This window comes from Anopheles maculipalpis, chromosome 2RL, assembly GCF_943734695.1.
Source record: "Anopheles maculipalpis chromosome 2RL, idAnoMacuDA_375_x, whole genome shotgun sequence".
NCBI lineage: Eukaryota > Metazoa > Arthropoda > Insecta > Diptera > Culicidae > Anopheles > Anopheles maculipalpis.
Window position 1 is genome coordinate 13,103,376 of NC_064871.1, and position 16,210 is coordinate 13,119,585.

A 16,210-nucleotide genomic window follows, 5' to 3' on the forward strand; every position below is an offset into this window, starting at 1 on the left:
ACCCAGGCGACCCTTCTAAATCAATACCGAATAGGTATTCTACTCGCTTGTTAGTAATCGCCTTGGTATACAACACGCAATTGTGCCTTAATGTTGTTGCTCAGTCTGACATTTGGCCGGAGATAAGCAGTCTCATCTAGTGTTTGATCTTTCCTCTTGATAAGCGCTTTACAGTTAGGTCTGTACAGCAATTAATGTTTGTTCATCAACATACTAATTGAATGTTTAATGTTTTCTCTCCAAACGTTCGACAACGATGCCTTCTTCTTGGATTAAGGTTTCACTAGGCCATGTCGTCCATTTAATGGCTTACTAGAGTTACAGGAATCAGGAGGAGATCGCACGGATAGTGAAGTATAGTAAGCTTCTAGTTTAAATCCCACACGGAGCCCTTGGACTGACTACATGTTATCAGCCAACACATGTCTTGTAAGCCGTCGTTAAGCCAAGAATAAGTGGCATCCTTCATTCAGTTAGGGAAAAATCGCAACAAAACTATGGAACTTTGAAATTATATAGTGGAATTTCACTAACATTCGCGTAAACACTCAAAAGTCCTAATGAATGTATAATCAAATTACATTCTTATCTATCTCATCAGTGTCCCTTTCGACCTTCAAAAATGTCTGGCCCCAAACCATACAATCAAGGGCTTGTCGCTTCAGCATAACATAATCAATATGTAGACATATTATCATTACGGTTTGTATATCAGTTCATTCCAGAGGTTCAGATGACACACACCGAGCTAACGTTAGTACTGCGCAGAAAGTCATGCTCTCCCCAGGGTCATCTTTCCACCGTTTTTACCCACTGACACACATCCGCCCTAATGCTTGGGGTTCCGGTACGCTCGGATGTAACGTGCTAACAAAATGTTTGATTGCTGCTCTGTAACTGTGTGTCTGCTATGTGCCTCCAGATGATCCACATTCGAGGTCAGACGGATCAGTTATGGTGGCGACTACGTCTTGACCGCTACCAGGCCCCACATTACATCGCCAACGGCACATCGTCTTGAATGTCGCTCACACACACAGCCAGACAGCCAGACCTAGAATTGTTGGTGTAGGTTTTCTTAGGTCTTGGGGACTGCTAAAAATAGCGACGTTGCAATGCGTGTTGCAAGTGTCATGCAGAAGGTGGCCCCTTCATTTGCCCCTTTCCCAACCAGTGGCGCCATTAGCCTTCGGCGACCGGGGGGCCTTATTATGTGTGCTCTGCTTGAAGCCGTTTGCGGTTGTAATGAGAGATAGAAACAAAACAAAAACACGACAGAAAATGTAAAGGGCTCACCACGTATCATCCCAACCTACGTATAACCGTGGCCAGGTGAACCACAGAACCACACACTTTTGGATGTTTGGATCGAATTCACAAACAGTCCCAAATAGCGCAGCGCACTCGGTTCGCTCGCTGATAGCTTCATAAATCTTTAAATAGAATTTTAAAAGTGATAAGAATTCGTTGCATGTATTGTAATGGGGCGAGTTTAAAAATGTGATGGAAAAATACCAATTCCCCGAGTTTCAGAGTACTCTGCGGGAATCTTCCACACAAAGAAGCGATTTTTGCATCCCCCAGTGTGCCATAAAGCCGCAATGTATGGAATTTTCCATCGAAGTTCAAAATGTGCTGTTTGTGCCGTGTACTACCGTCCCGCACTTATACCCTTCTAGGCCTTCTGGCCCTTCTTTATAGCTCGTTTTAAAAATACTCCATGTTCTAGTACTCGCGTGCGGCTTTTCTCGCCCTCTCTCTCCCTCTCTCTCTCTCTCTCTCTCTCTCTCTTATGGCCGGTAGATAAAATGTTGGCCCCCCCCGATACCACTCCAAACCGCAATGATTCATCCAAACCGGCGCCGGGAGGAAATTCACGCTTTTAGTTGGCAGTTTAATTTCTGGTCATTATGGTCGTGACCGGGCACGTGGTACCGGGAAGGAGCGTTTTTTTCACTTTGCTTACGTTACGAGTCGGGTGTAGCTCCACGACACCGGCCGGCCCAAGCGAACGTGTCTAGTGGATGTATTAGCACATCTATCAATCAACCAATGCGTGTACTATAGTGTCAATCATGTTAGCGCAGCTATAATTAGTACGGCTTTAGTACGCGATAAGGGATTTATACGCCGAAAGAAAACAACTCGCCTGTCCGGATAATATTGGTCCGTTAACGACGAGTGACAGTGTGCATTGACCAGACAGCTATAACAAGTATTATTATGCAATTGTGTGTAAAATGCTTTAAAAATATATTTTGATGCACGCTTAAATGTCGTCTTGCTTCTTGAAAGGTAGCTCGGATACTTCGGGCCACACTTTGTCAACAACAGCTGCACGTGCTGAAAAACATAGACCCATTTCGGATTGATTCGATGGTAGAAGAAGCAGGTGTGTCCTTTTTTTCGTTGGGGCGACTTTTGAACAGGTGTAACATGTGAAGAGTATTAGAAGGAACATGATAAACAGTTTCACATTAACGGTGGGAGATCATTTACGAAATGAAAATTAGCCAGAAAGTAATAACAACTATTGAGGGAATAACAAACAATTAACATGTGAGAATACAAAAACAACCATCGATAACTTCTTCTTCTTCTTCTTCTTCTTCTTGACGTAACGACCTCTAAGGCCATGCCGGCCATCGAAATGGCATTCTAGACTGCCGATACCACGTAGTTGGTTAGTTAGGCCTCACTACGGGAGGACGGTCCTAATGAGATTTGAGCCCCGGTCCTGCCGTTTGAAAGCCGGCGCCGCTGTCGCCTATACCACCGGGCCGCCCCAACAACCGATAACAGTATGGCTTAATCTGAGTTTGAGAAATACATTTCGAAAACCACTCAATTCTAAATATTCTATCGCTCTGTTTTTCCGATAAAGATTTTTCGAAAAACAATTCTACTAAGCAATGCTGAGGTCAGTTTTGAGGCTCATCAATCCTATGTCCTATGTCTCAAAGACATTTTAACAAAAGCACCGTCAACTGCTTCCATTGAGTGATTGTCTTTTGGACAGCCTCACCTCAGACATGGAAGGCGTGAGTTATGGATACCAATATCCATCTTATCCACCACAATCTTCATCTTTGAGTCGGATGCTTCTGCACTTGGGTCTAACTTTTACAACGACCGATTCCCACTGCATTTGAAGGGTCGTACATCAACGTTGGGCGGCCAGGATCTGTCGTCTATTTTTTGTGGTCTTTCCATACACATTAGGAGCTACACACAGTGGTAGATTTAACGTTTCAGAGGCCTCTTGTAGAATGGAATAGGATGATAATGATACTCCAATAAAGATTTGAGAAGAACGGAACTATCTTAATAAATTTTTTATTTATAATCGCAGCTTGGAAAAACGTAAAAGCTACGAATAAATGATGGCAAAATGAGGGTTCAGAACAGTCCGCTTCGAAGATGATTGACATGATTCATGATTAAGGGAAACGGATTGAAACACTGTTGGGCCTAACCGGAATCTGATGAAAGTCTTTCAAGAGATCTTTAGAATAGAATAATCCTTATACAAAGTCCTTTGTACAAGACAGTCGAGGAGTTCCTAAGTGTCTGCCTACTCTACTTACGGTCGTTCTGAACTATTTGAACATCTCGATCTCGAGAAGGAAATTAGGCTTGCCAGTTGCCAGTGGTGAGCTGATCATGTCATGAGAATGACGCTGGGCGACCCAACCCTTCAAGATTTTATAGAGTCGTGGAGGATCAAGCTCAGATGCATTGAGAGCGTTAACATTCTGACCAGAAAGGTCGGGATATTTAATTTTGACTTTATTTGCTCCAAATCAACTGACAATGCTGTACTATTTTGTCTGTACTTCAAAGGCATTTGCTATGCCACAGAGTCGTCGCGTGAAAAATCTCCTTTTTCTATTGGTTTACCTTGACAACAGTGGCAATATGAACTCGCTCATCTATAAATATTTCCTCCTGCCAAGCTATACTATTCCTCCCAACCACGTCAAACCACTCCAGCCGCAAAGTTAACACACTGGCGTGCGCATAATTTTCCACCTGTTGCATTCGCTTGCTTTAGTGTTAAAGCTTAAATCAATTCTAATAACAAACGAGATTCATCTGCCCGTAGCTTAGCCGAACCATCGATAGAAAGTTTCTTCATAAACAAGTCCGTATAAAATAGCTTGTTGTTAGCTGACGTCCCGGAAGGCGTTTGTTAATAAGAAGCAGCAGCAGCAACAGCAGCATTTGCATCCATAATTTATCCCCAATGCTTATCTGTCAGTGTGACACTAGCTCGTGGCCACTGGTAAGCAGTTTGTCTATTCCGCAACCTACATTATGGAATGGCAAGCTTTATTTCTTGCCGACTGTCGGCCATTCAACTTCGAAACCGGCTGCAAGTAAAACCGGTTAGCGTTCGTAACTTCGATGTCCGATTGAGGCGGGGGCTCGCCCATTTGGGCAAAGAAATCATGTTCTAATGCTTCTTTCTTGTGCCATTTCGGTTATACTACTGTCGCCATCGGGGCGCGAAGGATTTCGTTCGAATGGGGAATTCTGAGAGTTTATGTCAGTAGAATATCGAATGAAGGTCAGCATGGGGATTCTTTTGCAGAGAAGAGTACATGATTTGCATCTGAAATGGAAAGTGTGTTAGAAAGGAGTGCTGTTTTTGCTTCAACCCACAGACAAACACACACCAAACTAACCGTCCAGTGAATGGTAAATTAATTTAAATTGTCCGTAAAATAGAACCCTGCTTATTAAATTCTCTTGACATATTTAAAATACATTTCAATCTAAAAGTCTCCATTTCTATTTAGGACACGACAGCTCTCGTTTACCTTCCCGTTTGAATGTCACGAGCGAGCTGTAAGCGATCTAATTAAAATGCTATTACAATGTAGTTTAGACTTAATGAGCAAAATATTTACCACTTTACCCAAACATCAAGCACCGCAGCAGCACCAAGAGCGATGAATTCACAAACGTTGAATATCGCGACAGGATTGGGACAGGACGGCAGAGAGGACCAGCGAAGCGGTTTCAAATCGTCCGTTCGTGGCAGAAAAACATGCTCTATAAATAAGCGTACAAAAACTCAACCCCCGTTGTATAGGTGCCCTTCTCCACCCGGTGGACTTCCCGGTGGGCGAGCAAGAGGAGCAGGAGCTGAGGTTTCGAATTCGAACGTTACACCGCGAGAGGCTGACCGATCTTTCCAATCTCATCGCTGCTTCTCCTTACGCCCGCCGGTGCACGAATTCCTTGTGCAGCAATTTGCAAAACTGTGATTTACGACCTGCACATGTTTGGTCTTTCCGTGGTGAGTCCGTCGAAAAAAAAAAGCCACTGGTATCGGAATGTCTTACTCCCCGTGCACCGTGTCGTCGCCTGTGAAGTCTTCTGACCGAAACACCAGTCACTCTTTTACGAGTCACATTTACCAACCGTGTATGAAATTGCATTTTTCTTTTGCACAAACAAACCGGCCGCCCGGCCGTCGCAGTCGTCGTTACTAAATTTAACCCATTGACGTAGTGGGACAAAGAATTTTAACGTTTAAACGGCCGCCAAGAGGTGCGAACATTTAACTTTTCTTTCAAAATCGATTTGCAATACGGGGGAAAGGATGTTTTTGGTTTATAAATGGCGGAACAACTGTGACGAGTTCCGTGTTTTATTTTCCACTTTAGTAATATACATATGTATACATACATATATAATATGGCCTTACGTAATGTAAGAGTGTACGCGATACGATTGATTATGGTTGGTTCTGATACGGCCTGGTTTATTATATTGGTTTTTGTGTGGGGCATTTGGGTAGGTAGGCCAATAGATAAAGGTGCAAACTGCCAACATTTGCGAGGGGGGCGGGGATCATCGAACGATAGTGTAAAATGTTTAGAAATATTTATGTCGCTTCTGTTGCTCCGTGACGGTATGCCAAAAAAATTACTTTGCCTGGCCACCACTAGGTCCCACACGCACGTGGGACTTAGAATTTGGCAACAGTGGAATGTGTCTTTCGTTTGTGATTATTTTCCCAATTTTTAAAAGGCCGGTTCTGTATATCCTGTTTCTCTGGACCCCGGGTCCTGTGCTCCAAGACTACTACTACTACTACCCGGTGACATGTTTTTTTAGGGTTATAATTTTTCTATTTGCTGTATCTGCTGCATGGTTCGTCTTCTCAATACGTACTGCGGATATAAATATTCAAACTTGGTCATCCAGGGACTCTCTCTCTCTCTCTCTCTAAACCAACTTTCAACTAAACTGTCTTATTGGAACCTATGTAACCTTAAGCATACGGTTGTCTTCTTGGCCGTTTCGATAGGAAACGCTAAAGAGCGTGTTAACAAACAGCAACCAAAAGCAAACTATCATGAGAGCGAGCTACCTTACAACGAGGATTAAAGGTGTGTTAGAAAGTCAGCAGCAGTCTTTTACGATCGAAAGTAAAGTAGGATGTTACAATAAAGCGTGTAACTTACGGCTAATTCCCTTATGTAAAAGCTACACAAAGTTACAAGTGTTTTTCTGTGTGTGTGTCCAGCATGTTGATGATGCGTTTTGTTCCGACTGTTTGAGGTTTCTTTGAAAAGGGGGAAAAACCATTGGCCGGTTTCTAAGAGATATTTGTAATATCTCATATATATCCCAACATATATTCTTCTAAGCATGCCACCGGAAAAAAGGGGGGGGGATAAGTACACCGAAACCTTAAAATTATTGGAAGGAGGGAAAGGTTGGTGAATTGAATTGATTGTTTCGAAACTTGATTTTGAAGGTCAAAAGTGAAATGGGAGACTGAAAATCACGCTTATCACTACAGCCTGACAGACAACAAACGGAAAAACTTTCCCCGTTCTGCTTGAAATGGTTCTTGAGGAGATAGGAGGCCGCTAAATGTGTATATCTATTACGTCCCGCTAGGCGTAAAAACTGCTTTCGTATATGCTTTCGGTGTTCTGTGTGATTCTACTGTAGAAAATATCTCCTTTTCAACTACGCACTTGCACTACGTGTTTTAGAATTATTGTTTCGTCTTTCCCCAAATCGTCTTTGCCCGGGGTAACAACAAACAAGCAATCGCCGTAAAACAATTTCTGTGTCTTTCGTTTTTCCAGTAAAAGTCCAATGTTTCTCACAAGAAAACCGAAATATCTTTCCGCACTAACCATTCTCGACTAGCCGTAAAAATATATGGTTTGTATGCTGTTGTGTATCGTTGCAGCGTTCTTCTACTACGGTTAAAAAAAGCATTCACAATTCGATATATTAACACATTGCTTTTACCACAATGAATCACAGTTTGTGTGTGTGTGTTTTGGGGTCGGTTTTTTTGCTATTAGAACTCTTAATAAATTTGGGGAAAATTGCAACTAAGCTTGCATTAGTTTTTAAGTAAAAAAAATGTTAATTTTCCTAATAATGGTACAAATACGGGCAACTTTTTTACTATCCTTTTTTTTCCTTGCATGCCCAATTGATAATGGCCTTTTTCTTGCCTTCTTTTGCTCCTCAAACTCCAACGCAAAAAAAAGGCTTATCGATGTGTACCGAAACGTGTATCACAGTTCCTGTATGAAGCGGCAAAAGGACTCCTATTTCTCCTATGTGAGTTGAGTTGAATGTTACACTGTGCTCATGCTTTGCTTTTAATCTGGTAATGTCCATTGCTTGGTGTACTTTAAAAATTAAACTATTCTTTTTAGGTGGGGGAAAACAAACAGGGAAGAACACTGGTTATCACCCAAACCGGCATTATCGGTAGAAACTTAAGCAAAGGAACCAAAAACAGATAAAGAGAGAGTGTTTGAATCGGGTAATGAGTAGATACCATGTAGATAAATATTATGTCTCTGCCTTAAAGCTAGTAAAAGAGTGAGCGAAAAAACGTAACCACACTTTTCTTCTATCCCAATATTCCGTGTAACACTTAAAATGTATACAAATCAGCATAGTTTTGATTATTTGTTGCCAATTTTACCACACATTGTGTTGTAGAGCCAAAGCGACTGCGAGAAGCCGGTAGAGGCACCCTTTTTCTTTGACATACAATAAGTGAGCAGATAATGGATGATATAGTAGATGCTTGATATTAGCTAGCCATAATATGTAACAAGTATATGTTGTGGTGTATATGTTGCTGATACAATGCTGCGCACCCGTTTGTTTGTTTTGTTTTCCCTCCCGCTTCTAATGCTGCTGCTGCTGCCTTTTGTCTCTACATAGTACTAATAATAATAAGTAGTTTAATGATACTTTACTAATAATAAGCCATGCTCGTGTCCCATATATATGTGTGTGTGTATCTCTCGTGCTCTGAATTCGATTCGAACATCTCCGCAAAACCGGATCTGAATTTACCCAACCGCAACCTGGGTTGGATTACGCCCGGCGCAAGTTACCGTGGCGCACTGTAGGTGCCCCGTCTGGAACGGATCTTTCCCTCCTTCATCGCCGCGGTCGTCGTCGTTGCCCGTGTCGTCGCTCGTGGTAACGGCGGCTTCCGCTGGTGAACATGCAGGACACTATCCGAGCATGCTTCCCGTACCTCTTCCCGCAACCGACTGCTGCGATGGCGGTGACTGTGGTTGGCTTCACCACACGTTTCCTCCTCCTCCTCCTCGTTGTCGTCTTCGTCCGGATCGGGATCGTCGTCCTCGTCGGCGCCACCACTCCCACCTCCCACCTCTCATGACCGTCCATCGGTCGACTTGCTTTTGCGTAGCGACTTTCGCAGCTTGTCGACCAGCCGGGTGTGAAACTTGTTCAAGCTGTTCTGGCTTCCGGCGGCGGCTGCAGCCGGTACCGATGGTCCCGTTGCTCCCTTCGGCGGACTGCTGCCCGAGCTTGCTTTCGAGGGGCTTGAAGCGATCAGCGAACTTTGCGAGGTGCGGGACGAGTTGCGTGAAAACTGTGACCGGGAGGCAAGATGGGACATGTACATCGGGTGGCTGCGGTGGGCCGGCGAGCTCGACATGAACCCTTCATTGCCGGGCGAGGTGGACAGACTGGGACAGTCCGACCGGGAGCTTTCCGACACCTTGCGCGACCGGCAGTTGCTTTGGTTCGAGCATTCCGATATCCGGCGCTGGCGGCCTTTGTAGATATCGAACTCGTTCTTCATCACCGGCATCATGAAAGCCATCGTGCGGGGTGTTAGTGTTGACTTTTAGGTGAAAGTTGTCGATGCACAAAGTGCAAGATAAATCCGTTTTCCGTTTGTGTTTTCCTCCGCACAAAACGCGCACTCACAAATGTACAATCACACACACAAACACACACACGCAGAGAAAAACTACGTTTCTGTCAAAGTGGAAAAGTCGCTGTGTGCTTGGAGTCACGTACTCAAACAGGACTTGTTTTTCCTTTTTTTGTTTTTTGTTTGGTTTCTGCTATGCTTTTCCACGCTTTTCACACACTGACGCAAAAATCAATATTCCTTACTCCGCGTTATTATTTTACTACAAGCGGGCGTATTTCTTTTCCTTTTTCTTTTGTTATGAAGCACAAGTTCGGTTTCCGTTTAGGGATCCGACGGTACACGCGTGAGAGTGAGACCACCGCACCTAACGGGAAAACTAACACAGTGTTTCTTTTTCTTTTACTTCCTTTTCACGAGGTGGTACAGGTACACGAGCAAAACGCATCCAAACTTTCACTTTACCGTATGGAGTTACGGTTACTTTATTCACGCTTTTAAATTTGCTTGCGATTTTTAGTCACTTGGATTTCTATTCGAACGTTTTTACTACACAATGCACGATTCGTCGGCTTGTGTGCTGTGTTTGGGTTCGGGGGAAACTGTTTGCTCTGTTTGCTACTTCGCGAGAAAACCGTGTGCTTCGCGTTCGCTCTCCGGTTAGCGTTTGACGTAAAAACAGTCCGCACGCATCAATATAAGCTAACGGGAGAGCGAACTGTGAAAGCTGTCAAAATGCGTCGAACGCGCACTATGGGATGGTGTTAAGCGAGCTTTAGTCAAAATATTTTGTTTTATCAAATAGAAAATAACAAAAAAGTTTCAAATTTAATAAATACATCGATAATCTGCATTTATTCAGTGAGACTTCATTTTACAAATCGCGCTGATATTTTTTTCCTATCTGTATTACCATAGCCAAAGCAAGAATGAGCAATCACATTAGCATTTGAGAGGGATTTATATCTATTCTATCTTTCTTATCCTATATCCCTTCTTCTCCCATCTCCCTTCTTATCTGTCTTTGCAATTAGGTCAAACCGTCCTTTATCGATAAAAAAAAATCAATTCTTTATACAATCTCAAAAAAACTCATAAACGTAATGCCATAACGCTGTTTGACAGATTTCTAGTCCCTGGTTTTTTATAGCAGTCTAACAAAATATCAAAATTCGTATTTCAACGGTCGAATTGCTTGCAGGAAAAGCTGTTGCATGCAAGCTTTCATCAAAATGCGTTGCAAAAATTACCAGAACTATAATCATTCTGGGTACATTAGCATATCGCAAATTTTTTTAAGTTTATAAAAAAAGTAACCCAAAAACTCAATAAATAAAACTTTTAAAATAACGGTCGAATGAAGAAGTAACGGAACTTCCCAATTCATTGCCTGGCTACGGCATTCGGCGGAATGTAACCGGATGTTGTCCCCCATGATAATTACAAACCATGTTTTTACGATTAATATCCTCTAAATTTACTTCCCGAAATATAGTTTTTGTAATGCAAGTCATTCTTCGACCCAATAAATGTGCCACATTTTAAATAAAAGAATATTAAAGCCGAAAGGAAAGACACATACGTGTGCGGAGGGGCACGCTTGAGAATGTTTTGTTTTCGAATACAGATTTATTATCATTAATTATATATCCCAGGCCATCTTTTGATTACATTGATTTACGAACAAACTATACACAAATAATTAATAAAGAATGTGGAATGAATATCATTAATACGGCACATTACTTTCTTCGTTACGTTATGTGCTGTTTTTTTTTCGTATGCCTCTATCTTTTTCCCATCCCGTTTGGCACGGTGTTGTGCCCGGAATGGGTAGCTGTACAAACAAAGTGTAGTATGTGCATCATGTATCCCTATCACAAGAGGCATCTCAAGAGAAAACGTGCTAACTACATACATACGTGGGCCGGAATGGACCACGTGTTCATGAAAAAGGGTATCTTTTTTTGTGGTGTGTTATAGCCTATAATAGCTAACTTTTTACAACTTCAAGTTACATACACACAGACACGCTGTTGAAACGAGATCAGAATGTAAAACAAGAAATAAAAAATAAAAGACAACAAAATAACGACATGCATCAACTCAAACTCGACCGCCGTTTCGACAATTAAAACCTTTCGACCTAGCTCTCTCTCAAATTCTCGAAAATCTAACATGATCTAACTTTTCCCTACCTCCCTGTGTGTTACATCAAATTTAAAAAAATCATACAATAATTTAATACACACCGTTCTACTCGTTTGTCGCGAGGATCTTTTTCCCGCAATTTCCAATAATATGAGAAGATGAAAAGGGGAACTGGGAATGTAAAAAGAGTGCATTCGCCCCAATTAAGAACGTCTTTAGGAAAGTTCACTTTTACGTGCCTTCGCTTCTTGGGTGTGTGTGTGAGAGAGATGGCACAGTTTTTAATGTTTTTTTTTTGGTTTTGGATTAATCTCAAAAAACAATTTCCTTACACAGTTCACTGTTCACTTTACCGCAGTACCGCAGCGCCATGGCCATTGCTAGTAGCTAGTAAGCGTTTTATGCTTTCCACACCTTTCCACGCTCTCTAGGAGAGCCCCGTATTATCTAGTAACCTTCTCCATTCAAAGTACTAAACTGTCACTGTGGGAAGTGACAACAAACAGCAGCCCTTTCACCCCCCATCTTTCTCGTTGCTTTGAATCTTTTCTGGTTTCAATTTAGGGCCGAAACGGAAATACTTGTACTTCCGTAAACAATTTAAAGCAAAACTAATCTCGTTGTACATCCTTGCGCCGGTAGGCGGTCGGTTCCTTGATCGGTGATGCATCGCCCCCGATCAGGGATCCAATTTTCCGTGGCTCGGGTTCGATGAGGGACGTAATGCCGCCGGGTACGGTGACACCGGCACTAGTACTATTAACGGTTCGTACCGAGCTTGGCATTGCGGCTGCAATACGCGAAATTACTGTCGCTGTACCCTTGGCCGGTGTGATCCCATGTCCGCTCAGATTGAACCGATTCTCAACCTCCTTCGTGGTCGCTTTGAACGTTTCAATCATTGCATTACGCGTGCGCTCGATAAGCTCCGGTATGTCGTCGTTGGTAAGTCCTTTGGTTTCGATCGGTGGCAAAGCGGTCACAATCACGTGACCCGGATTCATCACCTTGTTCCGATCGTCCAGGAACGTGTGGTAGGAGCTGTACACGACCGGTAGTATCGGTAGCTGGGCACGGACCGCCACATGGAACGCACCCTTCTTGAATGGGTGTATTTCGTTCGTTGTACGGCGTGTGCCTTCCGGAAACACCCACAGCTTGGTGCGTTTTTTGATGAGCATTTTGGTCGATTCGTTCATGGCGGTTTGGGCACGCTGCGGGTGCCGCCGATCGATGAAGATCAGCCCGGACAACCAGGCGGCCAGTCCGAAGGGCCAGGCAAAGAACAGTTCCCGTTTAGCGATCACCGTACACTTGTCCATAATGTGCCAGAAATCAAACATTCCTGCGGGACAGAAGAACGCAAATTTATGTCTTTGTGGATGTGTAAGTGGAGGAACATTATCCGATACGTACCTAAAATATCGAGCGAGCTTTGATGATTTGCCACCATTACCATGGCACGATCGGCACTCATATGTTCGGCACCACGGACTTCCCATTTGATGCTGACGATTGGTGATGCTATCCGGCAGAATTTGCTCGCTAATCTATAAAGAAAAGGTGCAGAAAATAGAACATTAAATCCTTGATAATTTTAAAATATGGAACTACCGGCATTAAAATGCATCCAAAGAACATACAGGCAGCCGATAGACTGTAGTCGACCGGAGATTAATAACATCAGCCTACATAAACGTACGTGCGTACTGTAATTGACCGCCTCATGAACGCCTGGCCTGTACGATATATTTGCTCGATGTGACAAGCGGCCAACAGGCCAGGGTTATCGCTCTTTCAGGACGTGTGTCAGCATGTTAATAAGACCGGTAGAACAGGTTGACCGTCCGAAAAAACATACTTCTGCCACAGCCCCCCCGATGGTTGATCATGAGCTTGATACAGTCGATCGACCACTCTACATATGGCAATACGCACTGTGAGTTAGAATGTCACGAAAAACACCGTAGGTACACACTTTCTAGACGGTTCTAGGCGTGCTTACCTTGACCTAGGATTGGGCGCAATTGCTAGTAATAAGTGCGGCGCATCTCCGACGCTAGGAGGTAAGCAGCAGTTACACAGATCTTTCGCATAGAAGAGAGGGACTGAGAGGGTCTCTCTAACAAGGAGGTAAGCTTGTAAAAAGCGGGTCAAGCAGAGAACTTATCGCTGTACACTCTCCTCGCTCCCGTTGGTACCATGTTTCGTTGGCGGTGACCAGTGCTGGAGGTGTACGGATAATCCTTATCGCCAGTCGCGCTAATTGCTAATGGGTTTGCGTGGGTTTAAATGGATCACGTTTTTGCACACTTGCATTTCTATGGAACTGTACAGTACAGTATTTAAATTTTGTTTAATTTGTTAACCTATCCATGGGTTAATGAATATTATTTGCAGAATATTAAATACTGTCACAGTTTGTTTTTTTTTTAACAACTTTAACAGCATGTTTTTGAGGTAAAGGCGGCATCGGTACCGGTCTTCAGACGGCAGGACCGGGGTTCACATCCCATACGGACTTGGGCATCTAACTACGTGATATCAGCAAGATTGCGTGTACTTAAAATTGTTGGGAAAAGCGAATCCGAATGGAGATTTTAATTTTTAATTTTCCTTTCTCATTTTATTGAAGTTATGTTTATTTTTATTAATTATTTCCCCTCCAAACCCATCCAAACAAGTTTGAGTATAGTCTTCGTATAGAATCTCTATAGAATCTGAATCCTAATTAAGTCTTTATCGTACGGAATCAAATGGAAACCCAATCGGAGGAAATTGGATTAAGTCCCAATCGGATGAAATTGGATTAAGTCCCAATCGAATCCGCATCGGATCAAATCCGTCAATCAGGATCCAATCCGTTTCGAATCTTTCTAGGGATTGGATCTTAAAATCTTCCGAGTTCCGAACCTGCTAACATTGATACCTATAAGCGATGAAAGAATGTGACCAGCGGCCAGAATGGAATCAGCAGTGAGGAGACTGACTCTCGTAATCGAAATGAGTCAGGAACCGCTCAGAAACACGAAGTTTCTCCAATAACACAAGTCAAATGCTTAAAGCCCAAAGACTCAATTCTTAGGGCCAGTTTAAAGCTAAGTTCTGGCCTAAGAAGTGAAATTGATGAACCACATTTAACTCTAACATGTAATAGTGAGACATCTGATCTGAGTTTCCACTTGCTCCAATTTTTGCTAAGCTACAATTGTCTATTCGGAAAAGAGCAACTGATCAACACCGAAAAAATTGTCTACAAATCCTTGTTATTTAACGGAATCTACTAAACATGTATCTTAGTATTCGAAAATCGAATTAAATCGCACATTAAGCTAGTAATCGTCTACCCGTATGAGTCCTCCCCTTTGCTCCCCATGATGCCCCTTTGTCAACACTCAACATATTCCTTCGCAAAGTCACGTCTCTTTGACATCCTAACTAGGGTATGAGATAATGCAATTAATTACCCTATCAATCCTTCCCCCTTCGGGGGCTTATCAAACGCTAGCAGCTTTATATCCGTTTACCGATACCGCCTACCAGATTATAATCGCCTTCCACACAAAAGCACCGGCCAAAGACAGTTTAAGTCACTAACCGGTGGATTAACCTCGACCGCATCATCGATTACTTCTACGTTTTTATGATCACGGTTTCTAGCAACACACCACACACGATCAATCGAAAGGCTTGGGAAGGACTTACCGCCCTAATGCTGGGTGGGTGATTTAATTCACATTTAACACACCGATAATGGAGGACACACCGGATACCTGCTTACCTGCGCCGAAAAGATCACGTTTAGGAACGCACCGCGCTTACAAGGGTGACGTATGGTTCGGCAGGGTATGTCCCCATTCTTGTCGTTGCTGCTGCTTATCACTTCAATGCGTGGTGCATGCATCATTTCGAGAACCGTCTGTCGGACATTAGACGCGCGCGGGCGCGATTCCATTTTATGGTGATGATGCGTCGGTGTGGCTTAAGCTCTTCCGGCTAAACATTGTGGAATTGATAAGCTCTTGTTGGGGGAACGGTGGCTCAAGATCAAAGGATGGGCTAAGGGATCGAAGGTCGTTAAACTCTCTAATAATTGAATCAATATTCAAGGAGAATTTGGGTTTGAATGACATTTGTTTAAACTTATGACGTACGCAAAACCGTTCCTTCGATGGAAGGCCACTTGCTAATCCTTCCAAATTCCAATCATATCGTTATCCTCTTTTACTGCTGCCCAACCTTTGACCACACACGAGTGACGGAAAAGCAGGATAAACGGTTCTATATTTTGTGCGGTTGCTAGCGATACGAATGGTCCCAAAATAATGATTAGAAAACGATTGCTGCACAGGGCAACAGACACTTCGGGGTTGGACTCCTGGCTCCCGATAACCACACAACCACACACACACACATCCACGTTGGGCGAGAAGATGTTGAAGGTTCTCTCGTGTGCGTCTTTTTTCCTGTAAATATTTTAGGCAACGCTATCACCAACCGATAGACATCGTGTGTTTGGGTCCCTCTTATCGGAACGCTTTGTTATTTCGGTGCTTACGGATTAGCGTACGTCTACACCACGCTTTTCTGACGCCAATTATATTTTTGCGCCCAGAAACTGACCTTTTTCCGGCCGATCGTGCGCCACAGCGCAGTACGGGGTGTTGGGAAAACTGCATTCATGCTGGTGGGTGGGTGAGGGGACCAAAGATAATGCAGCGATACATTTTAATCCTAATTTGTGGGGGCTTGAACCATTGAAAGCACTTGTAATGCATCGCCCTACTGACGCAAGTTGATGGTGATTGCATCATGCCACGGGGGGTATTTGTTTTGATTATATTAATTATCGAGAAAGATATG

The 16,210-nt window shown here is 43.2% G+C and overlaps 3 protein-coding genes across 3 annotated transcripts in view; all 3 read right to left on the bottom strand.

The window, feature by feature from the left end:
* LOC126557756 (connectin-like) overlaps positions 1–16,210 on the bottom strand; it is a 378,559-nt gene that overhangs the window by 75,181 nt on the left and 287,168 nt on the right. The window lies entirely within an intron of this gene.
* Positions 8,613–9,142, bottom strand: LOC126559334 (uncharacterized). Its single transcript, XM_050215480.1, has one exon. The coding sequence runs from the start codon at positions 9,140–9,142 to the stop codon at positions 8,687–8,689; it is 456 nt and encodes a 151-aa protein (XP_050071437.1). The 3' UTR covers positions 8,613–8,686.
* The window catches only part of LOC126558444 (1-acyl-sn-glycerol-3-phosphate acyltransferase alpha), a 334,524-nt gene continuing 330,272 nt past the window's right edge, over positions 11,959–16,210 (bottom strand). The window contains exons 3-4 of the mRNA XM_050214465.1: positions 12,764–12,897; positions 11,959–12,692 (exon numbers count right to left, since the gene is read on the bottom strand). Of these exons, the coding sequence (XP_050070422.1) occupies positions 11,959–12,692; positions 12,764–12,897 (868 nt within the window). The remainder of the gene's footprint in view (positions 12,693–12,763; positions 12,898–16,210) is intronic.

Bases quoted from the DNA above. Each gene is read 5' to 3' on its own strand.
- LOC126559334 (XM_050215480.1), bottom strand. From the start codon at position 9,142: ATGGCTTTCATGATGCCGGTGATGAAGAACGAGTTCGATATCTACAAA.